Here is a 27,272-nt window from a genome sequence, read left to right on the forward strand (position 1 = left end):
ATATTAGTCATTTATTCACACATTGTACTAGACTTACAGTTTTGGTTACTTCTGATAGTGTTTGGTAGATTCTGTTTTCCATTTTGTCTATTTGCTGGTATTTCTGTTATATTTGACAAATTATGTATGTTTATGAGTTAAAAATTCATTTGATTTACATGTGGTATTCTGAACCTACTGAAACATATCCTTGTCTTTCTGTTTCAGCAAAGGGAACGTGTTGCATCAGTGGTCCACAGACAAGAAACTGTTGATTGTCTGAAGAAGTTCAATGCAAGGCGTAAGCTAAAGGTGAGACAAGTTACTAAAATTAGCTTTACATGTGTTAATTAATTCACATTAATTACCATTCAGCACTAAAGTAGAACTGAGTATTCTAAATTCTCAAGGAATATCTCCTTTTTTGAGTTTACTATTTTTGCTTCTACAGACTTTCTGTAAAGTTACTGCCTTTTATAAAATTACTGTGGTAGTAGCTAAAATAAACCTGTTATTGGACATCTAAATGAATTATGCTTTCAGTTCATTTATATTTAATCTGCATTTGTATTTGGGCATTGTAACCCTCTAAATATTTTACATTTGTTCTAGGGTGCTATTCTAACAACCATGCTTGCAACTCGCAATTTTTCCAGTAAGTATGATGCTCATGGTAAGTACCTCCGGACCCCACAACTGGTGGATTACATGTGTGTGGTACTGTGGAAAGTGGGCACATCATCCCTCTCCCAGTTTGAATGTGCACCCCTAATGAATGTCATTCACTACATGATATCTATTGTATGTTGGGTGAAAAATATATATTTTTTTAAATCTAATTGTAATGCATCCCATTTTACCTTAAAAATCACAATCACTTGCCACTATTCACGTAAATTAATGAAATTGTTTTGAAAATTTTTCATCCTTGTATTTGAATGGGGGTGATGGGTAGGCCTGAAAAAATTAGAGCTCGAGAAAGTTCTAACAAATGATAAAAATATTGCAGCCATACTTTTATTATTCCTTGGAATTAATTTAACCAGAGTTTTCACCTAATTATAGATGGATTTTAAGTGTCACTGGAGACAAAGTGAAAATTGTATTAGCTTGGAAGAGAAAATGTTAATTTTGACACCACCTGATTTTTTTTCCGCCTATATATCAAAATCACTACCACATAGGATGCCACCAGTCATACTGATGTATAATATTTGCTTCCTTATGCTGCAGCTTCTGAGTGTTTTCAAAGTAGTAATCTGATCAAACAACGTTAGCTTGTACCTTTAGCCTGGTAACAGCTTTAATTCAATATCATGTGCAGTGGATAAGCAGTGTATCAGGATATGGATTTTATATTTGTAACCATGTTTGCAGATTTTGTGATACTTTAGTTTAGCTAAGCATTAAGGGCACTGACAGTCACAAAACTGACATATTAATAGAGCCTTTTCTTTTATTGTGGAACAAAGGGACAAATTAGAGACCCCAGATAGCCTGTGATACATTCTGAATACATTTAGGCTCACTAGGAAACCATTTCATAGGGAAAATGTACAGTTTCTGTTACATCAATACTCAAGACAAATATGTCAACTTTCAGTGTTGAGACTCCTAAGATGTAATGTAACATCTTTTGCATTATGATTCTTCGATGAAAAAAATTATCAGTAATTGCTCATTAGTTTTTCATCATGGAATGCTCACTGATTGATGTTACACAATAAATTTGCAGTGACATGACATCATGCTTTAGATATATGCAATGAATGGCATTCATGAATGGAGATTCACTGTTACTTGTTTACTAATTGTTTGTGTTCTCATATTGATTTTTGAAGCACTGCTCCTTGTAAATGAAAAGTACAAGATCACTTGAACACTCAAATGTCTTCATTTAACAAATTTGAAGTTGTTTGATTGTAGTACTAGTAGGGATAATGTGTAGTTTATGTTATCCTTAGTGCAGTTAGCTATTAGTCATAGTACTGCATATGTATGCTAAGTGTACAGTGTGACTGCACCTTTTCCTTTAGGACATGCTGTAATTACATTAGATTATATTGGAATGGCACAGAATTCTTCAGGTATTTTATGTACAGTAGTTAGAGTGTGTAGATACCTGGTCAAGTAAGCTGCCTTGGATATTATCAGTGATGAGATACGTGTATATTTTATGGCACATCTGTATAATATTTTACAAACTTCAAAACCAAATCTACATAAAGTCATAGTTTCAATATAATAGAGGGAAACATTCCACGTGGGAAAAATTGTATATAAAAACAAAGATGAGGTGACTTACCAAACGAAGGCGCTGGCAGGTCGATAGACACACAAACAAACACAAACATACACACAAAATTCAAGCTTTCGCAACAAACTGTTGCCTCATCCCTCTTTCCTGATGAGGCAACAGTTTGTTGCGAAAGCTTGAATTTTGTGTGTATGTTTGTGTTTGTTTGTGTGTCTATCGACCTGCCAGCACCTTCGTTCGGTAAGTCACCTCATCTTTGTTTTTATATAAAGTCATAGTTTGTTGTACTTCTCAGGTAAACATTTTCAAAATTGTTGACCTATCCCACTTGGGTGAACCATTACCTGCTGTATTTCTTACCTCTGGTTTTAAGTGGCAACATGAGTAAATTCCTTATTTCTTTTGTTATTATGAAGATATCTGTGGTGCCATATATGTACACATTATTTCCATATCTGTTACTTGTAAAATTTTGGTCAGGGTACCTAACTATTCCATCAGTCCAAAGTTTATGTTTACTGATCCTTGTAGTTTGATACTGTATAAATTACTTATTGTTATTAATTAGGTCAAAATGATGTATCGAGTGCTGTTGCTGCAATAGTGCTGCACATTTAAATACTGATCATCTTTATTCCAATTTTTTAAATATTGTACATAGATTACTAATTTTACTGATCCATTGATGGCTAAATGAGTTTTCATGATGCACGTGAGTTGAACAAAATTTACTCACCTCTGAAACAACTTTCTGTAAAGAAAATCTGATGTAAATCTGCACCATGTATCTCTAGATTTAATTTTCAGTAATAAGAATTGTAATTGTAACTGCTCAAACCACATACACAATTCTTTTACAATTTTTTAAAAAATCTTTAATGTTTGTTTTCCTTTCGCTCAGTGAAAGGGCTTTGAAAAGTTGTGAAAACTGAAGATTCAACAATTTTTTTGGAATTTTAGTGCTGGTTTTTATCTATTTCTTCCTGTTTCAGCAGTTAGTAAATATTTCATTTTACATAAATATTTGCTAAAACTCTAGTGACATATTCTGGTATGGTATTTCAGGCAGAAACATTTGGGGTGGGGGAGATGTGGAGGAAGAAAAACCGTTTACTTTCTTTACTGCTTTATTGCAGTTATATTGTTATCCTCTATATCAGACTGCCTCATGATTGATGACTTGTTAGATCCTCAGTCTTACTAGGGGCTATTTCTCATTGACGGGACTGTAACATGGTCTTCTCAGCCCCTTGCAGTGGTACCATCCATTGAAGACTTAGTCAGAGTATGAGGCAATGACAAATCAACAGGCTGATAGCTTATAAGACAGTAGTTTTGTAGTATTTAGTTGGATTTTTCCTAGTACCAGTTGTTTCAGTGACATAGTGACATGACTGGAAGATGTAAATGCTAGCAGAGGAACTTATGAACTGCAGAACAGACACAATAGATAAAGTATTATATACTGATTAGATTTGCATCAGCAGTGAATGTATTCAAAAGAATAAAAACAGTAAAAGGCATACTCACTGGTTTATTTTATGCTACACCTCAACTGGAAGAGAGATTGAGGTCAAAAATGTATCTAAAATGTGAACTGATGATATGTTATTCAGGAAGCAGTATTTCAGAAGTAGGTTAATTTTCTTTGATATGCTCCATTTTTTTTAAACAAAAAAAAAGCTATGTTAGAGCAGCAATAGTTTCACTAAATTTTAGCTTGTAAGACAGAAGGTGACTTCACTTCTCTCCCCAGTTTCACTGTTTTTGTTAACTATTGACCTATTGCAACACCATTCCTTTCCCTGCAAACACCATCTTGTTCCACTTGAATCAGCACTGTAAAAATTTAACCCAAAAAAGAGAAACATTCAAAAAAGTAAATGGTAAAGGCCACTGTGTTTTCCCCACAGCATTCACAAATGTCATTCATTTTCTCATGTGCATACTTCCCATCCTTGTTTGCATGAAACGAATTTGAAGGCACTCAAAGATAATAATCTGTCTGCATATCTGTCTGATCACTGTACGGCATTCCATGAGATGTATACAAAAGAATATTCCTAATCATTGCCAGAAGCTTTTGGGCACAAAGTCCAGTAAAAGAGAGATGTTTGTTACCTCAGTTGATAGTGCTTTCTAATTCTCTTCATAAACAAATGCTGCCTTCTCTTTAGGTATTACTTAGTGATGAAAAGACTCGATACTGTTTGAGATGTGTGTTCTGTGAATGTCAGTCATTGTTTTTCTAACTTGCATTAAGAAATAGAATAATTTTTATGTAAAATATAACAGTGAGATGTATTCAGATTACCATTAAGTAAAAAATAAATAAATAAAAACAAAAAACAAAAAACTATACAGATGAGAGATCCTGGGAAGTGACCTAAGAAATGGATTTCATTTAATAATAAATGTGGTGCAGAGCTCCATGATACATCCATGTGCACCATCTGTTTGTGTTTTTTGTACTTGCTGACTTTGCCCATTCCATACATTTTTAACTTCAAAGTAAACAAAACACTAGAAATGCTTACAATATAAGAAAATATGAAGGTATTAACAAAAAATAAGTGGAAACCTTACAAAATGTTCTAGAGTTCAAGGCACTTCCAAAAAGGCAATAGGACAGAATTAATGCTATGGGCTCAACTAAACTAAATGGCCTTACATAGAAGTATTTAGTTCTTTGGACCAAACCTAAGGAGAGCATAGTTTGAAAAATCTACACACAGTCACACACATGCATATAACACTTGACCCTAACTGTTTGAGTGATTGTTACAGTTTGTGTGTGTGTGTGTGTGTGTGTGTGTGTGTGTGTGTGTGTGTGTGTGTGTGTGTGTGTGTGTGTGTGTGTTTGGTTTGGTTGAGATGAGATGAGGGGAAGGGTGGAGTTTTGCGGCAGGGAGAGGGTAAAATGGAATAGGGACAAAGTGTGGATACAACGTATGACAGATGCAGAAACAAATTGAGGATAGAATGAGCTATCAATGCAACTCTAGGAATGAACATGAGAGAGTTAAGAGGAGGAAAGGGAACATAAGGTGTGGGCAGCAGGGAAAAAAGTGAAAAAAAGATAGGGAGGAGAAGGTGAGATCAAGGAAATGGAACAGAAGCAGCCAAGGAAGGTGGCTAGTGAACACTGAAGAGGGTAGGGGAGTCAGAATCCAAATGACACAATTCCTGTAGCAGCTACTGAACTTTTTGGTGTTGTTGTGTGCAGTATGTTCAGCAGTTGTATGGTTGGTTTTACTCTTAGCCACATTTTGATGGTGGCCATTCATGTGGATAGACAACTGTTGCACCAGGCTCTTCATCTCAAAGTAACACTTGTGCCATATGTTCTCAATTATTTGTTGGATGTATTTCAGTCACTGTCTCTCTCTCTATGGTTTTTACTCTCTATGGCACCCTCTAGTACCATGTAAGTTCTTCCAGTTGTCTTAGTACATGTCCTTTCATTGTCTCCCTTCATCTTGTCAGAGTTATCCACATGTTCCTTTCTTCATCAGTCCTGTGGAGAATCACCTCATTACTTACCTTGTTAGTCTACCAAATTTTCAACATCCATCCATAGCACCACACCTCAAATGCTTCAGTCTTCATCTTTTCCTGTTTTCCCATACTCCACAATTCACTACCATGCAGTGCTAAGCTTCAAACTTACATTCTCAGAATTTTCGTTCTCATATTAAGGCCAATGTTTGATTCTAGTTGACCTTTAAGCCAGGAATATGCTCTTGCCTATGCTAATCTGATTTTTATTTCTTCTTGCTTTGTCTGTCTTGTGTTATTTTGCTTCCAAGTTAGCAGAATTCATCTACTTCACCTACTGAAGCTCTCCTGTTCAGATAAGTTTATCACTAATCTCACTTCTGACTTTCCTAATTACTTTAGTCTATCTTCAGTTTACTCTCAGTCTATACTCTGTACTCACTAGACTGTTCATTCCATTTGCCACATCGTGTAATTGTTCTTCACTTTCACTGGTGATAGGAATGCCATCACAAATTTTATCATTGATATCCTTTCACCTTGAATTTTAATCCCACTTTTGAACCTTTCTTTTATTTACATATCTGCTGTTTCAATGTATGGACTGAACAGTAGGGGTGAAAGACTACACCACTGTCTTACACCCTTTTTAATCTGAGCACTTTGTTCCTGGTCTTGCATTCTTATTGTTCACTCTTGGTTCGTATACATATTGCATATATTCAGCTTTCTCTGCAGCTCATTCCTATTTTTCTCTGAATTTTGGAGATCTTGCACCATTTTGCATTGACAAATGCTTATTCCAGGTTGAAAACTCCTATGAATGAGTATGAGTCTTGATATTGTTTCCATCACCAGTTGCAATGTTAAAATTGCCTTTCTTGTGCCCTTGCCTATAGCTGGACTGGTCATCATCTAACAGATCTTCATCTTTCTTTTCAGTCCTTGTCAGCAACTTGGTTGCATGAACTGTTAAACTGATTGATAGTTCTGGCAGGTATCTGCCCATGCTGTCTTTAGTACTGTGTAGATGGTATTTTTGTGAAAGCCTTATGTCTACAGACTTGTAGAGTCTACACCTCAACTTGAACAAACATTTTGTTGCAACATTCCCAAATAATTTTTGATATTCTGGAGGAATTTTATCTATCTTTTTTGTATTATTTGATCACAAGTCTTCCAAAGCTCTGTTAAAAGAGTGTCGAATTGCAGAGTGGCACAACAAAAAGATTGCTGTTAGAAGAGTGTTGAATTGCAGACTGGCACAACAAAAAGATTGCCATACATTTGAGTTTTTGGCCTAAAGGCCTTCTCATAATATCATCAGTATTACATCTTGAATTTAATTTTAAAGCTCTATTAAACTCTGAGTTTCCTATGTGTTTAATATCAACTCCCATTTTTTTCTACCATGTCATCATCAGACAAGTCTTTCCCTTAATAGAGGCCCTCAGTGTACTTTTTCTGCCTATCTGCTCTTCATTGAGCTTTCAGCCAAATCCTCCTTCAGAACACACACACACACACACACACACACACACACACACACACACACACACAGACAGACAGATCGGACCAGAGTGCAACTGTCATGTTGAGGATCAATCTGGAGTGGGGCAGGGAAGGGGATCAGACAACAGGGTGGGAGGATGTCTGCTTGAGCATGCAGGAAATAAATGGAGGCATGACAAGACCGACAGGCTCAGTGTCGGAAGGCTGTGGGGCAGGAAGATTATTTGGGGGATGAGGGGTGGAGAGGATAGGAGCAGGGAAGGGAAGGGGAAAGATGGCCAGGAGCACTGTCAGAGCATGGCAGGCAATTAGCATGAAGGGATGTGAATAGGGAGGAGGTTGTAGAACAGAGGGAGTGGACACTGTTGGGTGGAGGGTACGCAGACAGTACTTTGCTGTAGGTTGAGGCCAGGATAATTTTGGGAGTGGAGAATTTGTTGCAACGATAACTCCCATCTGTGCATTTCTGAAAAACTAATGGTACAGAGGAGGCACCTGATTGCACAGGTTGTGAAGCAGCCATTGAAATCAAGCATATTCAGCTGTATGTTGTACCACAGGTTGGTCTATCAAGCTCTTTTCCACAGTTTGATGGTGGCTATTTATCCTGGTGGACAGCTGGTTGGTAGTCATACCAATATAAAAACCTGTAGCAAAGTGGACCATCCTGTGACACAACATGTGGCTGAACACAATGTGCTCGATTTCAGTTCTGCGTCACAACCCGGGCCATATGGTTCCTCCCTTCCACCACCAGCTTTTCTGAACTATGAAGATGGAAGTTATCCTTACAACAAATTCTCTGGTGCTCAAATTATCCTGGCCTCAGCCTGTCACAAATTACTGTCAGCACATCGTCCACCCAACAGTTTCCACCTCCTCTGTCCTATCACCTCCTCTCTATTAAAGTCCCCCACCCTCATCATGTGCTGCCCTCTACCAATGTTCGTACCCCCACCCCTACACCAGCCACTCCCACTCCCACCACACACAGCTTCCCAACACTGCACTTTTCAGTCTTGTCATTCCCTGTGCACTCCACTGGAGAGCACTCTTCTCCTTCCCACCATCCCCCAGCTGCCCCACCAATACTCTGCTATTCTTCCGCCTCTCCTGCCCCATTCCAGATTGCCACTCAACATGACAGTCCAGATTGTCACTCAACATGACAGTTAAGGTGATGGAGATGGTGGTCACGTGTGCGAAAGGTGTTCTTGCTTTTCTTTGTGTGTGTGTGTGTGTGTGTGTGTGTGTGTGTGTGTGTGTGAAGTTTTTCTTTTCTGAAGAAGGCTTTGGCTGAAAGCTAAACATGAAACAATCTTTTTGTTGTACCTGCCTGCATCTCATTATGTCATCTTTAAGATGAGCAGCAATCTACCCTTTTCCTAATATTTTTGCAACTATTTCTTCTGCTACCCAAGGTTTCTTCACATTTATTTTCTTTGTAGCTATGTTTGTTTGCCCAACATCTGTTACTGCCCTTTTTAGAAATGTAAATTTCCCCTCAGCTGAACTGCCTAATACAGCATACAGTATCTATAGCATCAGAGAACATCAAATGCATCTCATCACTTCTCAATACTTCAGTATCCTGCTTATTTGTACAGTGATACTTTCAAACTAGTCCCTTAAACTTCAGCATACTCCTCATCACTACTGCATTGTGGTCGGAGTTGTGTCTGCTCCTGGGAATGCTTACAATCCAATATCTGATTTCAGAATCTCTGTGTAATAATGATGTAATCCAGCTGAGATCTTCCTGTATCTCCAGGCCTTTTCCATGTATATCTTACCCTCTTCTGATTTTTGAAGAGAGTATTCACTATTACTGTTATAACCTTTAATCACCAATAAGTGCGTGGATATACAAACGTAGAAACAGAAGCTGGTTACATGCTAACAACTCGGTATCTGTCATTCGACAGCCGTGCCGTGACATGCGGCCGGTGCCGTTCATAGCTAGGTGGCGCTCCCGCGCTCAGCCGAGTTGCGGAGCGCCTCTATCGCCATTTGCGCGTACTGTCGTGGCGGCACTGTTAAATGTCGAGGGCACTGTCACAACACTTTTCCCCCCCCTTGAAAAAAAAAACTCACTTCCTTGGAGACATGGACAGTGCGGAAACATCCATGGCCTCTTGTGAGGTCCCGAGAAGATCCCGCGGAGAGACACGAGAGTATGGTCGAAAATGTCCAGGACGGAAGCTCGTGCATGGAACGTGCCTCCTGGATGAGATGATGGGTGAAAACTCCGGAGCAGCATCCATAGGTGTCGTGGACCTGGGGGTGTGCTCCAGCGAGATGAGTCCCTGTGAAGGCGGCGTCGCGACTGGGGGCCAGTTCCGGCGTACTCGGAAGCGGTAGCAACGTCAGCTGCATCAACACGAACGGTAGATCGGCAGGAGCAACAGGACTGGCTTCTCGGGCTGGTGGAGGTGAAGGAAGGGGCGGTGGCACCGGCGTGGCCATCACTCGTGGGCGCATCTGGTCGTAATGGCGAACAATCATGCCGTCGTCTGTACATATTTCACAAAGCCGGCAGCCACGAAGAGCCTTGACCACCCCTGGAATCCATTTAGGGCGAGATCCATGCCCTCATGCCCACACGTCGGCGCCCACTGAGTATTTTCCCGCACTAGGGGACACAGTACAAGGCCTGACAGGGTGAAGCAGGTGCAGTAGAGTGCGCGGTTGGTGGCCGTGCAAGAGTTCAGCAGGGCTGTGATCACCCAGAGGCGTGAAGCAATAAGAACTCAGAAAATGCAACAGAGCGTCATCTGTGGAAAAATCACTAAGGAATTTTTTCATCTGGCTTTTGAAAGTGCGGACAAGGCGCTCGACCTCCCCATTCGATTGCAGATGGAAGGGCAGTGCTGTAACATGATGAATCCCTTGTCCAGTACAAAAATCACAGAAGGCCTGCGAAGAGAACTGAGGGCCATTGTCTGTGACGATCGTGGATGGAATACCTTCTAGCGCAAAGATTTTGGACAAAGCCAGCGTCGTCGCCGCAGTGGTGGGTGACGGACATCGAACAATAAACAGAAACTTCGAGAAGGCGTCAATCAACAGTACCCAATAAGTACCGAGGAAGGGGCTGGCAAAGTCAGTGTGCACCCGTTCCCATGGCTGCGCCGGATCAGGACACGGAGAGGGCATTGTACGAGGTGCAGCCAGTTGTTGAGCACACTGACCACACGCAGTTACCATGTGGGCGATGTCCGAATCAATACCGGGCCAATAAACGCTCGACCTCCCCATTCGATTGCGGATGGAAGGGCGGTGCTGTAACATGATGAATCCCTTGTCCAGTACAAAAATCACAGAAGGCCTGCAAAGAGAACTGAGGGCCATTGTCCATGACAATCGTGGATGGAAGACCTTCTAGCCCAAAGATTTTGGACAAAGCCAGCGTCGTCACCGCAGTGGTGGGCGACGGACATCGAACAACAAACAGAAACTTTGAGAAGGCGTCAATCAACAGTACCCAATAAGTACATCTACATCTACATCTACATCTACATTGATACTCCGCAAGCCACCCAACGGTGTGTGGTGGAGGGCACTTTACGTGCCACTGTCATTACCTCCCTTTCCTGTTCCAGTCGCGTATGGTTCGCGGGAAAAACGACTGTCTGAAAGCCTCCGTGCGTGCTCTAATCTCTCTAATTTTACATTCGTGATCTCCTCGGGAGGTATAAGTAGGGGGAAGCAATATATTCGATACCTCATCCAGAAACGCACCCTTTCGAAACCTGGCGAGCAAGCTACACCGCGATGCAGAGCGCCTCTCTTGCAGAGTCTGCCACTTGAGTTTATTAAACATCTGTGTAACGCTATCACGGTTACCAAATAACCCTGTGACGAAACGCGCCGCTCTTCTTTGGATCTTCTCTATCTCCTCCGTCAGACCGATCTGGTACGGATCCCACACTGATGAGCAATACTCAAGTATAGGTCGAACGAGTGTTTTGTAAGCCACCTCCTTTGTTGATGGACTACATTTTCTAAGCACTCTCCCAATGAATCTCAACCTGGTACCCGCCTTACCAACAATTAATTTTATATGATCATTCCACTTCAAATCGTTCCGCACGCATACTCCCAGATATTTTACAGAAGTAACTGCTACCAGTGTTTGTTCCGCTATCATATAATCATACAATAAAGGATCCTTCTTTCTATGTATTCACAATACATTACATTTGTCTATGTTAAGGGTCAGTTGCCACTCCCTGCACCAAGTGCCTATCCGCTGCAGATCTTCCTGCATTTCGCTACAATTTTCTAATGCTGCAACTTCTCTGTATACTACAGCATCATCCGCGAAAAGCCGCATGGAACTTCCGACACTATCTACTAAGTCATTTACATATATTGTGAAAAGCAGTGGTCCCATAACACTCCCCTGTGGCACGCCAGAGGTTACTTTAACGTCTGTAGACGTCTCTCCATTGATAACAACATGCTGTAGTCTGTTTGCTAAAAACTCTTCAATCCAGCCACACAGCTGGTCTGATATTCCGTAGGCTCTTACTTTGTTTATCAGGCGACAGTGCGGAACTGTATCGAACGCCTTCCGGAAGTCAAGAAAAATAGCATCTACCTGGGAGCCTGTATCTAATATTTTCTGGGTCTCATGAACAAATAAGGCGAGTTGGGTCTCACACGATCGCTGTTTCCGGAATCCATGTTGATTCCTACATAGTAGATTCTGGGTTTCCAGAAATGACATGATACGCGAGCAAAAAACATGTTCTAAAATTCTACAAGAGATCGACGTAAGAGATATAGGTCTATAGTTTTGCGCATCTGCTCGACGACCCTTCTTGAAGACTGGGACTATTTGCGCTCTTTTCCAATCGTTTGGAACCCTCCGTTCCTCTAGAGACTTGCGGTACACGGCTGTTAGAAGGGGGGCAAGTTCTTTTGCGTACTCTGTGTAGAATCGAATTGGTATCCCGTCAGGTCCAGTGGACTTTCCTCTATTGAGTGATTCCAGTTGCTTTTCTATTCCTTGGACACTTATTTCGATGTCAGCCATTTTTTCGTTTGTGTGAGGATTTAGAGAAGGAACTGCAGTGCGGTCTTCCTCTGTGAAACAGCTTTGGAAAAAGGTGTTTAGTATTTCAGCTTTACGCGAGTCATCCTCTGTACCGAGGAAGGGGCCGGCAAAGTCAGCGTGCACCCGTTCCCATGGCTGCGCCGGATCAGGCCACGGAGAGGGCATTGTATGAGGTGCAGCCAGTTGTTGAGCACACTGACCACACGCAGCAACCATGTGGGCGATGTCCGAATCAATACCGAGCCAATAAACGTGCCTGCGGGCCAGGGACTTAGTCCGAGAAATCCCCCAATGGCCTTCATGCAACAATTTGAGAACATCTTTGCAAAGAGAGGCTGGCACCATGACCCGTGGAGATGCGCCATCCGTGGCCAGAAGAACAACACCATCACGAACAGACAGACGAAGGCGCAAGGCATGGTAGTTGCGAAGGGGATCCGATGCCCGGCCCTTGGTCCTGTCCGGCCAACCCCGTTGAACAAAACCAATCACCTGACGCAGGACCGGGTCCTGCGCAGTAGCCGTCGCGACCTGTGAACCTGTAAGTGGAAAACCCTCGACCGCACGACGTTCTTCCTCATCAATGTGGAAACAGAGTAGTTCATCCCGATCGAAAACCGGGTCGGGGCCCATCGGCAATCGCGACAATGCGTCAGCGTTGGCGTGCTGGGCCGTGGGGCGATAGTGAATCTCATAGTGAAAACGAGACAAGTATAAGGCCCAACGTTGCAGGTGGTAAGCTGCCTTATCCGGAAGCGACGCCAATGGGCTGAACAGAGAGACCAGCGGCTTGTGGTCGGTGATGAGGTGAAACTTAGAACCATACAAAAAAACGCTGAACTTTTTTCGAGCATAAATGATAGCGAGCGCCTCCTTTTCGATTTGAGAGTAATGCCGTTGCGCATCGTTGAGGGTCTTGGAAGCATAGGTGATGGGTCGTTCCGACCCATCCTCATACCAATGGGCGAGAACAGCCCCTAGGCCATACTGTGACGCGTCAGTCGCCAGAACCAAGTGCTGACTCGGACGGAATGTGGCAAGACAAGGCACCGACTGCAAATGAGCCGTCAGGCGGACAAAAGCCTGCCTACACTCGTCAGACCAACAGAAAGGGACGTTTTTGCGTAACAGCTGATGCAGAGGATGAGCTACCGCTGCCGCGGATGGAATGAATTTGTGATAATAAGCAATCTTGCCTAGAAAGGCCTGAAGTTCTTTGACCGTAGACGGCTGGGGTAGAGTGTTAATGGCCGCAACATGCAGACATAGAGGACGTATACCCTCACGGGACAAGTGGAAACCAAGATACACTATGGAGGGTTGGAAGAACTGTGACTTGTCCAGATTGCACTTCAACCCAGCTGAATGCAAAACCCTAAACAGTGAACGCAAATTGCGAAGGTGCTCCTCAGTGGAGGCCCCCGTGACAACAATGTCATCCAGATAGTTTATGCAGCCAGGAACGGAAGCCGTGAGCTGTTCCAAAAACCGCTGAAAAAATGGCCGGCGCGCTAGCGACGCCAAATGGTAACCGCTGGTACTGATACAACCCACAAGGAGTGTTGATGACAAGAAATTCCTTGGAGGAAGCATCCAACGGCAACTGATGGTACACCTCCGATAAGTCAAGTTTGGAAAAGAACTGGCCCCCAACGAGCTTGGTAAATAACTCCTCAGGACAGGGAAGAGGATAAGTGTCAATGAGGCTCTGAGCGTTGACGGTGGCTTTAAAATCACCACACAATCGCAGACTCCCGTTGGGTTTAGAAACCACCACGATTGGCGATGCCCATTTGCTGGAGGTAACAGGAAGGAGAATCCCTGAAGCTGTTAACCCGTCTATCTCAGCCTTGACAGGTGCACGCAACGCCACCGGAATAGGGCGTGCCCGGAAAAACTTAGGGCAAGCCGTAGGTTTAAGAGTAATGTGGGCCTCAAAATCCTTGGCACGACCCAGACCAGCAGAGAACACGGACAAAAATTCAGAGCACAATCCATCCAGCTGTTGATACGGAATATCCTCAGATATGAGATGCACATCATCATCAATGGAGAACCCGAACAACTGGAAAGCATCATAACCGAACAGGTTTTCAGTGCCCGCATGATCCACCACATAAAATGTGAGGGGCCTAACAACAGATTTGTAGGCAGTGGAAGCATCAAACTGGCCAATGATAGGAATTTTCTGTTTATTATAAGTTCTCAGATTTCGCGTAACTGGAGACAGGGGAGGGGAGCCCAACTCCAAATACGTGCGAGAATTAATGAGAGTTATTGCAGAGCCAGTGTCCACTTGCATGCGAATGTCTTTATCCAGAACACGAACAGTAACAAACAACTTATTTGTTGGAGAAAGCACACAGTTAACATCCATGTCCGATGCCTCGTCCTCGTCGACAGGAACTTTAGGGGACTGACACACAGAAGCAATATGGCCTTTTTTCCTACATGAATTACACATGGCCCAACGTTTTGGACACGCGGCCCTGTCATGCTGTACGAAACAACGTGGACAAGAAGGAAGTGCGGAACGAACCTGCTTCTGTGGTTGCTGTTTTCGCTGCGAGCATGGCGGCCCAACGTGACAGTTTTGACGTGACTGAACCGCCGCCACATCTTCGTTCTCCTGTGAAACAGGCAAATTGTCCATGTCGAAAGTTGACTGTACAGCGCCTACATCACACCACGCGTCTATTTGCACGTCAGCAGTGTGAGACACTTCAAAGGATTGAGCGATGCTGAGAACTTCCAACAACGACAGGTTTGGCAGTTGTAAGGCACGTTGCCGAACTTCTTTATCAGGAGCAAGCCGTAGAATAGCATCCCTAACCATTGAATCAGCATAAGACTCATGATGAGTGTCCGTGACAAACTGACATTTCCTACTCAGACCGTGTAGTTGTGCCGCTCAAGCCCGGTAAGATTGATGGGGCTGTTTACGACACTGGTAGAACGCCATGCGGGCGGCAACAATGTGGGTGTTTTTTCGGTAATAGTTAGACAATAAGTCACACATTTCTTGGAAGGACAGAGAGGCAGGTTCCCGCAGGGGGGCTAACTGAGATAGCAGCTAATAGATCCGTGGGGAAACCCAAGATAGAAATAACAACTTACACATAGGAGCGTCAACAACGCCGAAAGCCAAGAAGTGTTGCCGCAAACGCTTCTCATAATCCTCCCAGTCTTCAGCGGCCTCGTCGTAAGGAGGGAAGGGAGGCGGAGAAGAGGAAGACAGACGATGAGTAAGCGACGTCGACAATGCCTGAATAGCAGCCGTCAGCTGTGTTTGTTGTTCAATGAGCGCTTGCATAAGCTGTTCCATGTCTGCACCGTCACGAATACACAAATCCACAACGCAGTGAAAAAAAAAAAATCCGCCCTCGCCGCCAAAAAGTGTTATAACTTTTAATCACCAATAAGTGCATGGATATACAAATGTAGAAACAGTAGCTGGTTACATGCTAACAACTCAGTATCTGTCATTTGACTGCCGTGCCATGACATGCGGCTGGCGCCGTTCGTAGCTAGTTGGCGCTCCCGCGCTCAGCCGAGTTGCGGAGCGCCTCTATCGCCGTTTGCGCGTACTGTCGTGGCGGCACTGTTAAATGTCGAGGGCACTGTCACAACAATTACCATCTGAAATTTTTTGCAGAACATAATTAGTCTTTCTGCTCTTTCATTCCTACTACCAAGCTCATATTCTCTCCTAACTTTCCCTACAACCACATTTATGTCTCCCATTATTCTTAGATTATTACCTCCTTCTACATACTAAATTATTCATTCAATATCCTCATATACTTTCTCTATATCTTCATCTTCTACTTGTGACATTGGCATGCATGCCTGAACTGTTGTTGTTGATGTTGGTTTGCTGCCGATTCTGGTTAGAAAAATCTTATTACTGAAATTTTCCCAGTAACTTACACTCTACCCTACTTTCCTCCTCCTCCTGTTATACCATTTTCTGCAGCTATTGATATTTTCTTGCATTCATCTGAGCATAAATCCTTGTGTTCTTTTGATTTCACTCCACTGACTCCATTATATTTAGACTGAACCTTTGCATTCTGCTTTTCAGATTTTCTAGTTTCCCTGCCATGTTCAAACGTCTGACAGTTCACACCCTGACTCATAGACTGTTACCCTTTCATTGGTTATGCGTCCTTTTCTCATGGTCACCTCTCCCTTGGCAGTCACTTCCTGGAGATCTGAATAAGAGATTAGTTTGGAGTCTTTTGCCAGTGGAGAGATCATCATGACATTTTTCAATTACAGGCCACATTTCCTGTGGATACACATTATATGTCTATAGTACAGTGGTTCCCATTGCCCTCTGCATTCTGTTCCCATTCATTGTTGCTGATACTTCTGCATTATCGCAGCAGTTCACCACCTCAAGGGCAAGAAGTTAACCTGAAATTGTGTCCACTCCTCTGCCGTCTTTCACGGGACCATTGCAGAATGAGGATTACTTCTTATAATAGAGGTCTTTGGCTGCCATTGCTGATGTTTTTTATTCATCATTTAAGTAGTCACTGGGTTCAAACCCAGGATCCAGGAAATTTTGATTCCTGTTCATAGGCACTACCCCTGGTCCATGAATCGTCATTCCCACTTGAAATGCAGCTAGTCTCTGTGACCCCCGACAGGGTATGAGCAGACATACACTTGGAGCAGACATACACTTGTGAGGCAGTGGCTTCTGTATCCCATTGCAAGGGGGTTTTGAATTACATGACTGCTAATCAGTAGTTGTTGCTGATCATTGTCAAGTAATTTGCTTTACTGCAGCCCTCCAATATTGTGTTAAATCTATCATAGTAAAAAATAATGATATGAATATAATAGAGGGAAACATTCCACGTGGGAAAAATATATCTAAAAAGAAAGATGATGAAACTTACCAAACAAAAGCGCTGGCAGGTCGATAGACACACAAACAAACACAAACATACACACAAAATTCTAGCTTTCGCAACCAATGGTTGCCTCGTCAGGAAAGAGGGAAGGAGGAGGAAAGACAAAAGGATATGGGTTTTAAGGGAGAGGGTAAGGAGTCATTCCAATCCCGGGAGCGGAAAGACTTACCTTAGGGGGAAAAAAGGACAGGTATACACTCGCACACACACACATATCCATCCACACATACACAGACACAAGCAGACATTTGTAAAGGCAAAGAGTTTGGGCAGAGATGTCAGTCGGGGCAGATGTACAGAGGCAAAGATGAAGTTGAAAGACAGGTGAGGTATGAGCGGCGGCAAATTGAAATTAGAAATTAGCGGAGATTGAGGCCTGGCGGATAGCGAGAAGAAAGGATATGCTGAAGGGCAAGTTCCCATCTCCGGAGTTCTGACAGGTTGGTGTTAGTGGGAAGTATCCAGATAACCCGGACGGTGTAACACTGTGCCAAGATGTGCTGGCCGTGCACCAAGGCATGTTTAGCCACAGGGTGATCCTCATTACCAACAAACACTGTCTGCCTGTGTCCATTCATGCGAATGGACAGTTTGTTGCTGGTCATTCCCACATAGAACGCTTCACAGTGTAGGCAGGTCAGTTGGTAAATCACGTGGGTGCTTTCACACGTGGCTCTGCCTTTGATCGTGTACACCTTCCAGGTTACAGGACTGGAATAGGTGGTGGTGGGAGGGTGCATGGGACAGGTTTTACACCGGGGGCGGTTACAGGGGTAGGGGCCAGAGGGTAGGGAAGGTGGTTTGGGGATTTCATAGGGATGAACTAAGAGGTTGCGAAGGTTAGGTGGACGGCGGAAAGACACTCTTGGTGGAGTGGGGAGGATTTCATGAAGGATGGAGATCCATCCTTCATGAAATCCTCCCCACTCCACCAAGAGTGTCTTTCCGCCGTCCACCTAACCTTCGCAACCTCTTAGTTCATCCCTATGAAATCCCCAAACCACCTTCCCTACCCTCTGGCTCCTACCCCTGTAACCGCCCCCGGTGTAAAACCTGTCCCATGCACCCTCCCACCACCACCTATTCCAGTCCTGTAACCCGGAAGGTGTACACGATCAAAGGCAGAGCCACGTGTGAAAGCACCCACGTGATTTACCAACTGACCTGCCTACACTGTGAAGCGTTCTATGTGGGAATGACCAGCAACAAACTGTCCATTCGCATGAATGGACACAGGCAGACAGTGTTTGTTGGTAATGAGGATCACCCTGTGGCTAAACATGCCTTGGTGCACGGCCAGCACATCTTGGCACAGTGTTACACCGTCCGGGTTATCTGGATACTTCCCACTAACACCAACCTGTCAGAACTCCGGAGATGGGAACTTGCCCTTCAGCATATCCTTTCTTCTCGCTATCCGCCAGGCCTCAATCTCCGCTAATTTCTAATTTCAATTTGCCGCCGCTCATACCTCACCTGTCTTTCAACTTCATCTTTGCCTCTGTACATCTGCCCCGACTGACATCTCTGCCCAAACTCTTTGCCTTTACAAATGTCTGCTTGTGTCTGTGTATGTGTGGATGGATATGTGTGTGTGTGCGAGTGTATACCTGTCCTTTTTTCCCCCTAAGGTAAGTCTTTCCGCTCCCGGGATTGGAATGACTCCTTACCCTCTCCCTTAAAACCCATATCCTTTTGTCTTTCCTCCTCCTTCCCTCTTTCCTGACGAGGCAACCATTGGTTGCGAAAGCTAGAATTTTGTGTGTATGTTTGTGTTTGTTTGTGTGTCTATCGACCTGCCAGCGCTTTTGTTTGGTAAGTTTCATCATCTTTCTTTTTAGATATATAGTAAAAAATAACTTTTATTGTCAACAGTTTGTGGCCATGCCAGTAGGCTCTGGTGGCAGATGAGATACTCATGATACACCTTTGACAGATAGCATGTGGATAGTCCAATACATATATAGCCTTACAGATGCAATGCAACGTACAATGTCTGATGACAACTTAGTTACGTGATACATTGAACTACCCTATTTGCCTGCCAATAATATCTACAGCAAATTATGTGTAATTACTTTACTCTGGAATGTACATTTTTCATTTTAGGCACATCTAGAATTTGCCTTTATTAAGGTCTTCTCAGCTGTTGATTAACTCATTTCATTCTTCTCCTTTACAACTCCATGTTACTCTTTTTCTGAGTTATTTACTGCCCTTTCACATTTTTTGTTAGTCTTTTTATGTTGTTTGTCATCTTCTTGTATCTTCATGGTCTTATCATTTGCCTTAATTTTTAAATTTAGCTTTTTGTTCATCTCTTTGGTTAGAAAGGTGATAATTATGTATCATTAATCTCATATTTTAAGTAGAACACATTTTTAGTGCATAGACACTGAAGTAAATGGTCATAATGTAATCATACAAAAATCTGAAAAAGACTAGACATGATGGTTTGTTTTATGCCATATATTCCTCTCGGTGTTTATTGTGGTCCAAAGTGCTCTTCAGTCCTATATTTGTCAACAGAAGGGTTTAAACATTCACCTATCAAAATATATCTCATTGATAATGTTGTTAGTTGTGGTATGTCTGTAGAAAAGTATAGTGAGGTAAATATTCGATAATGCTAGCATATAACAGGCTTCAGGACTATCTCTGAGGAAATAGTCTAGGCACAGCTTTTAGATGTGTAATTTATTTCTTTCAATTTTTGTGCTCTGTTGACAAATAGTGTTTTTTCTTGCTGCATACCTCTTAGTGCTTAAAAGTTGCACCAGAACACAATAATTATAGTTTCAACATGAATGTTTCTGTATTACTTCACTGTTACTACCACAAAGTTGCAATTGTTATTGCTTTAAATGATGCAATGGACTTAGTTCAGAGAACAGAACTGTACCATGCAAAAGCACTGCGAAAGTTTGCACAGTATAGAAAGTTTGCTTCTGGCTTACATCTAATGAGATTTTGTCTTATATATTTGTTGTTTCTAATTTAGTTGTGAAAAGCTATGAAGAGGTGCAGTGTGCTTCGTCATTATGCAGGCTTCTGTGACAGATATACTGGACAAAATTCAGAATGTGTTAAATATCAACAGATGTTGCATCAGAACCTATATTTTGGGAATGCTGATAGCGAAGGGAAGAGTGCTCAGCCACACAGTTCAGACTGAAAGGAAATAAATGATGGTACAACAGAAAGTGTTAATTATTAACGAAAGTTAACAACAGATTTGTGTTAGTAAGTTGGTAAAATGCAGTGAAATAAACATTCCATATACATATCATTCATTAACTGTTGATGTGCATCAGTACAAGTATTGTTTTATTGCAACTATTATTTTATTACATAATTATTAAGAGAAAATGTGTTTGGAACTTTCTTAATCTGAAAGACTTTGAGAGGAATTATATTTTGTGTTCCTACAGGTGTAAATTTTAGCTTCTTTTTGTCCTTGTGTAGTAATGTCAAATAGTGTGACTTAAAAGTTCTAGTTGTGAATAAAATTGATAGGTGTCATTTATATTTGGTTTGAAGGTAGATCACTACTTATGTGAAAAATAACATAGAAGAGAATGAGTATTGACAAGAAGGGACTAGGTATTTAAAATCCCATACTTATTGATCATTGATCATGGGACTGGGTGAGGAACATAAGAAGACAGAATCTTGTATCTTATCATACAATGTTGAAGGTTCTCATGTGTGTCACCCATTTTCCCAAAATAGAAATAAATTTGGCAAAATGAAAAGAGTTAGGTATCTGCTTTAAGTAAGTCATGAAATCCCTGTAATATTGTTCCCTGTTTTTCAGACATGGTTACGAAGTGATTCTTCAAATAAACAGTTATTTCATATCAAAGAAAGTCAATTTTAATTCTCAATAGTCTCTTACATTGCACATACTTGGAGCATTCGCAGTCTGGTATTACATTATGTGTGTGTATATGTACTGTTGAGACTGTAGCTGTTGTATTTTGCTGATTAATTGATCATCTACTTTGTGCTATAGTTTATATCTATGGAGTAAAGCATTTCGGGTGATTTGCCATTAGCTCATGTAGTGAGATTGTTTGTTAGGGCTACATTTATTTGAAAGCAGATGTTTTGATTTCAACTTCATGTATTACACAAGAGAATAAAAAATCTTATTGATGGTATCATCTGCTTCATTCTGCAATTTTAAATACAGTTCTTCCTCTGTCCTAGGGGGTAGGTGAATGTTCCATTAATGTTTGTGCACTTCTCAAGACATAATATTTCTATGAAGATAGGTAACTAATCACCAAATTGGCAAGGTTCTGAGCAGTGGAGGGCACATAGGAAAGAAAGCAAAATTTCGTAGTTTACGCTCCCTCCCTCCCCCCCCCCCCCCCCCCACACACACACACACACACACACACAGTGGCAGTAGGAACAGGGAAGTGAAAAAGTTTTGCAGAAGGATTGAATGGGCTGTGAACAGCATGGCAGAAAGCAGATAAAGAATAGGGACTGACAGATACTGAAGCCAGAGATGTTGCAGGGATGAGGAATATATGGCAGGGGGTGTTTTCACCAGAGCAGTTCATAAAAAGTTATTGTGTGGGGAGGGTCCAAATGACTTGTGTTTTGAAGAGGCTATTGAAGCTGACCATGATGAGTTGTATAGTGTGCTCACAACTAAATGGGCAAGTTATCTTTTATTCAAATGACTAGTTTGTTCAGAACCATTCTCAAATAAAAAGATATGCAATGGCTGCAGCATTTCCTCCCAGCAATCTGCTACCCTGGCTCTACAGGCTCCTATATATTCCACACCAGTCAAGATCAATCTTCACCTCAGTCAGATGGCAGCAATGGGAGAAAGCATTTGCTATGAACTGTATGTGTTTCGTCTCGAATTCTTTTGTGTGTGTCATAATAATTCCTAAATGCCATTTTGCATATGTGTGCTCTTAGTATCGAAGTTGCACACTTGTTATACAAAGATCAGGCATTATTTATCCCTACATGCATATTTCTGAAATGGTGGCCAATGTTCTACTGTTTATTAGGTCAAGAGTACCAAGAAGTAACACAAAGATTAGAACATTTCTTTCTTGTAAGTTTGACTGTAATTGTTGCACACTAAAAAGCTAGAGTAGTCTATTTCAAATACTTAGCCATCATTGCCCCTAACTGTGAAACAGATGATGTAGGTTTTATCTCCAGTTGGCATGTAGAATTTCATGGAAACATTTTGATCACTAAAAACTTTATTAATGACATGTTTTGACTAATCATCATCAGCTAACTGTGGAAAACTAACACAAAAGACAATATATAATTAATACAAGGCCATGTATCATCAGGAATGGAAGTACATACTAGGTACAAGTAGTTACAATAGGCCTATGAAAACTCATAAAATTGAGCAATATGAGAAAAACATACACTGTCATGTGCAATTGCCAATAGGCTTATTTGCAAAAGATGTTAGTTTGAGACATCACTTGTCAGACTGAAGACAGCTGACTCTAGGACCATATTATTTCAACTGGGTGTCAGGTGACTCATTTGTCAAAGGTTGAGGCAAACCACAACATAGCTTTATAATGTACAAATCAACATAATTATTCCCACCATGTTTTTTTTTACAATAAGCGTCATATAGTCAATGAAAAACTAAAACTCATAATGTAGACTCAAAAACTGTCTTGAGACATGTACAAAGATTGTACAGCACACTAGGCAACTAGGCACAGTGTCCAAATATTCCATCAAGAGAGAGAACAATGTAAAAGCAGCCACCATTATAAAGGAAGACATTTCAGTTTTTAATTACAATTTTACAAACAAAGTGAGCAAGCTTCAACCTGTTGAGACCACAGATGGGTCATGTCTAAAACCGAAAACCTATCACAAAATAGTAATTTTTCCAACTGGGTGGACTGGGGATGGGTAGGAATGGGAGGGCGCAGGGGGATATGTTAGGAGGCTCAGATTGTCTTCCACCCCACCCCCACTGGCTTTCACAGACTGTGCTATGACAGAGGCTGCAAGTGACTTGCAAAATTTGGCAAAAGAAACACAACATTTACATTTCTCAGAAATTGTTTCTTAGATATATGGGCCTACAGGGCATTGGTCACAATTTTCCTTTATGGTAAACTGATCTTAACATCCAAACACCTGAAGAAGTCGTAAAGATTTCTGACATCTCCAGGGACTGATGTCGTACTTGTAAGTACAAAGTACTGGTAGTATTTTTATGTCTTGGAAACACCTGGGAATTAGTAATGGTGTCATCTTTTCACTTCCATCATAACTGACACATAGTAGTAGTGTCATCCTTGCTTCACTTTATTTTACCTCTGTGACATTTTTTGCCCTTTACAGAATATGATTTTGCAGGAAATAAATTATGAAAGATGTCAGTTTCATCAGATTTCATAATGCATCTGAGCTTGTCACCATGTACCAATAATGGCAATGCAATGTTCTTCCAATAGTTCACACTTTCTGTAATCAGAGACTCACTTACTCTTTGAAACGACAGATTATGATATTTTTTAAAATGATTCAACCAGCCAATCGATGCACTGATATTTGCAATGTTGATCTTCAGAGCAATTTCATGAGACTTCCCTCATAGTGGGTCTCTGCTTATAGGAATTCTTCCACTTCTCAGTCCTTGAAACAACTTTAGAAGAATATTTTCCACATCATTGAATGTAGACATACACATGTTCTTTTTATGGATCCACAGGAATGCTTAGCTTTGGCATTAAAGAATACTTCATATTTTTGAATATGATGCTCATATAGACTGTACTAAATCACATTTCTTCACGGTTTTGGAAAATTTTTGTTAAGATTGTCATCATCAGCTTTTTCTGAATTGTTATCAGTAAGTTATACTCCACAAGAGTAAAATTGATACCTTTGACACTCCAGCAACCAAACAACTACATTATTTGCACTTTGTAGGCTCACTCAGTGACTTTGACATCAGATCAAGTGCACAAAGTCACTTGTAAATCAATTTCCAATTTTTTCAACACATCTGTCAGTATCATTACAAGGGAAATCAAGTTACTGACAACGATCTAGACACACGTCAACAGGTTGAATCAGTTACCATGTACTATGTTACACAGCAAATATTGTAACCTATGTGAACTGGAAAGAAATGAGACACTCACTAAAACCTGTTAGGAATTATGTAAAAAATGAATTTCAGTTTGCAAAATGTTTCATGTTTATTACTTAAAAGTGGATTTTTTCTTTACGTTTGTTAAAAGCAGGGAGAAATAACATTGTACTTTTGGGAGTTTTCCCGTGACCAATAGGAATATTCATTAAAATTGGGATTTCCTTACAATTGGGTCCATTAATTTGTGGTTTTACTGTAGACCTTGGATTTAAGCAACCATATAAGAGTACATGGTTCTGTTGTTGTGAAATTTTTCCTTCAGTACATGATGTATGCCACTGTGACAGTATGGTGATCTTGACTGCACATGTAAGTTCACCAACACGAATCAGACAAGTTTAACTACCTGTTTTCAGAACAGTTTGTTTTTAAGTTCCATTGTGTGTCCATGCATTCTTCTATATTTTATTAACATTACATTCACAAGGCATATGTTAATCCACTAATAGTGAAACATGCTTCTTCATTCAAACTTACACTGATCCAAACATTTCTGATTGCACCTTGTAAACTATGCCTTCCGATCCTCATATTACGTTACAATACCTGCTCATGTTGGGATTTGTTGCACTATTATTTTATCCAGGTGGTTGAAATTATATCAGTCAGAATCTTATTTGGTATTGTGACCTATTTGTAGAGGTAACGAAATGTCAGGCAGTAACCATGCAATTTTTCATACTAGAACACGATTTACAATAAAATTGCAACAACGATGTTGTTGCTAATTCCAACAACACACCATATCCACTCCACTAACTGTTGATTCTTTCATTTGAAGTTTTACCATCAAAACAATTGACCAGTGATATTGCCACACTAACAGCTGAGGCAAAATCGCTGTGGTTTCATCAGTTATGATCTTAAACTTAGGCAACATTGCTGGGATATTGTACCATTGTGTTTGAGAGCCAGCTGCCAGACTCTACTTTCCATGTAAATTGAAATAATCATCCTACACAAGATGACTTTTGATGTGTTGTGGGTATCAGAATTTTGATGTGATCATAGTCCATGTAGCGATACATCACAGTGCAGTGTGTTATCCGGTACTGATTTGTCTGGGTGTAGAAGGCAGGTGTACAATCAGTGTTACATGAATCTTTATCCTTGCCAAACATACAGTGAAAGTAATATTATGACCAGTGCCAAAGACAGCCACTCTTGTTGGTTTCGTGAAGGATGATGCAATATTTTGCAAGGCAGATGTGTACAAAATTTTATGTGAGTGTAGAGTGCCGCATGTCATGAAATGAACCATTCCAGAACAGTCAGTTAAACATCAGTGATATACTCATCCATAGTTTATAGAATTATGTGATTGCATTTGGGCTAAATCAGATTTGTTGCATGAGGTGACTACTGTTAGCCAGACAACAAAGTTTGACCATGTGTGTGAACAGAGGAATGGTGATACAGTGCTCTTCTATTAACATAATGGACAGATAGTTTGACAACACTATTTCAACAGACCTAAGTGAAGGCTTAAACTTTACCCCACACTATAATAATTACTTTTTCCCAGCATGCATCAGTGCTGTGAAAGTTGTTCATTTTGAATAATGTTTAAAAACACTAAGCATAGTAAAACAGTTTCACAGTACATTTACTGTCTTATGAAGTGTGTTGTGATGGACTAGTCATGATTTCAATATAATAGCAGCATTCATAAATATGGCACTATGAACAACTTAACCTGACTTTTGCTCAGAAAAGAGCAAAAACATGTATTATAAAAATATTTTAGGCTACCATCGCCCTTCCATACTACAGGTGCTAAAAACTGTTTCAGGAAGTAACACTTATTTCTGATTGACAATCCAGGTACTCAGTGAATGACTTTCTGATTAAACAGTATCGTTGTTTTGATTGGATTACAGTTATTAAATGTTACTGAAAATCATATTAAAGTAAAAACCCGATAATTTACATATCCAACATTTAGCAATATTTTCAACAAGGAAATGTATCATGTTTGTAAACTTAACTAGCACATTATACATTATAATATCATAAATATGATACACAGAACATGCAAATAACTGATTAATCATCTTTCCAGAAACTTTCTGTGACTTCAACAGATGAAATAAGGCAGGAGACCTGCAGGTATATTAAGAAGCAATATCCAAAAAGAAATGATGTCCTTGCTGCAGAAAGGACAACACTGTGAAAACTTAACGGTGTGCTAACACGTACTAGCAGATAATAGGCAATACAACTGTTTTGCTACCATATGATTTTACATATCATAAGATAGACAAAGACCCGAATAACCACAATTTGAAAAGCAGTTGTATTTTCGAATGCTTTCTCCTTCCCTCAACAAGTGAAAATACTGAAAAATGTGAGTGTATGCTACCAAGGTTATATAGGCTGCCAAAAGTTCACATTCATGATGGGCCCTTGCCAACCATAGAAAATAATACTGGGTTTCGAATGTATTAGGCTCCTTATCTGTAACCTTATATATTGTAACTCTCGTAAAGATGTCTACTCATAGTATCTGCAACTCATCTAAATGTATCAACAGAGTGAAAACTCTTGAACTCAACAATTCAGATTTGTTAATCGAATTTCAGCTGCATATTTAGTGATCTATTCTACAATAAGTTAAGAGTTTCCCTCCGCTTAAGAGATTATGTAAGATAATTTTTTAACTGAGTGTGGACAGGTATATAACATGTCACTGCCACATTTTATGCACTGACATATGTGGTGACAATATATACAATATATCAAAATTCCCCTTACTTCGCCCTGTCTCATCCCAGATACTTTGATACATTGTTCAGAGCCTTGTTTCAGCATATGATTTTTTTTAGATATTTTTTCTTCACCTATGAATTTAATTATCAA

The 27,272-nt window shown here is 40.9% G+C and overlaps 1 protein-coding gene across 13 annotated transcripts in view; it reads left to right on the forward strand.

The window, feature by feature from the left end:
- Nucleotides 1–27,272, forward strand: part of LOC124797826 (calcium/calmodulin-dependent protein kinase type II alpha chain) — a 1,017,246-nt gene that overhangs the window by 741,629 nt on the left and 248,345 nt on the right. For 10 of the 13 annotated variants that reach the window (XM_047260866.1, XM_047260890.1, XM_047260884.1 and 7 more), the window contains exons 10-11: nt 208–291; nt 592–652. In XM_047260866.1, the coding sequence (XP_047116822.1) occupies nt 208–291; nt 592–652 (145 nt within the window). The remainder of the gene's footprint in view (nt 1–207; nt 292–591; nt 653–27,272) is intronic. The other 3 variants (XM_047260876.1, XM_047260946.1, XM_047260973.1) reach the window with 1 other exon arrangement.

This window comes from Schistocerca piceifrons, chromosome 1 (genome assembly GCF_021461385.2).
Source record: "Schistocerca piceifrons isolate TAMUIC-IGC-003096 chromosome 1, iqSchPice1.1, whole genome shotgun sequence".
NCBI lineage: Eukaryota > Metazoa > Arthropoda > Insecta > Orthoptera > Acrididae > Schistocerca > Schistocerca piceifrons.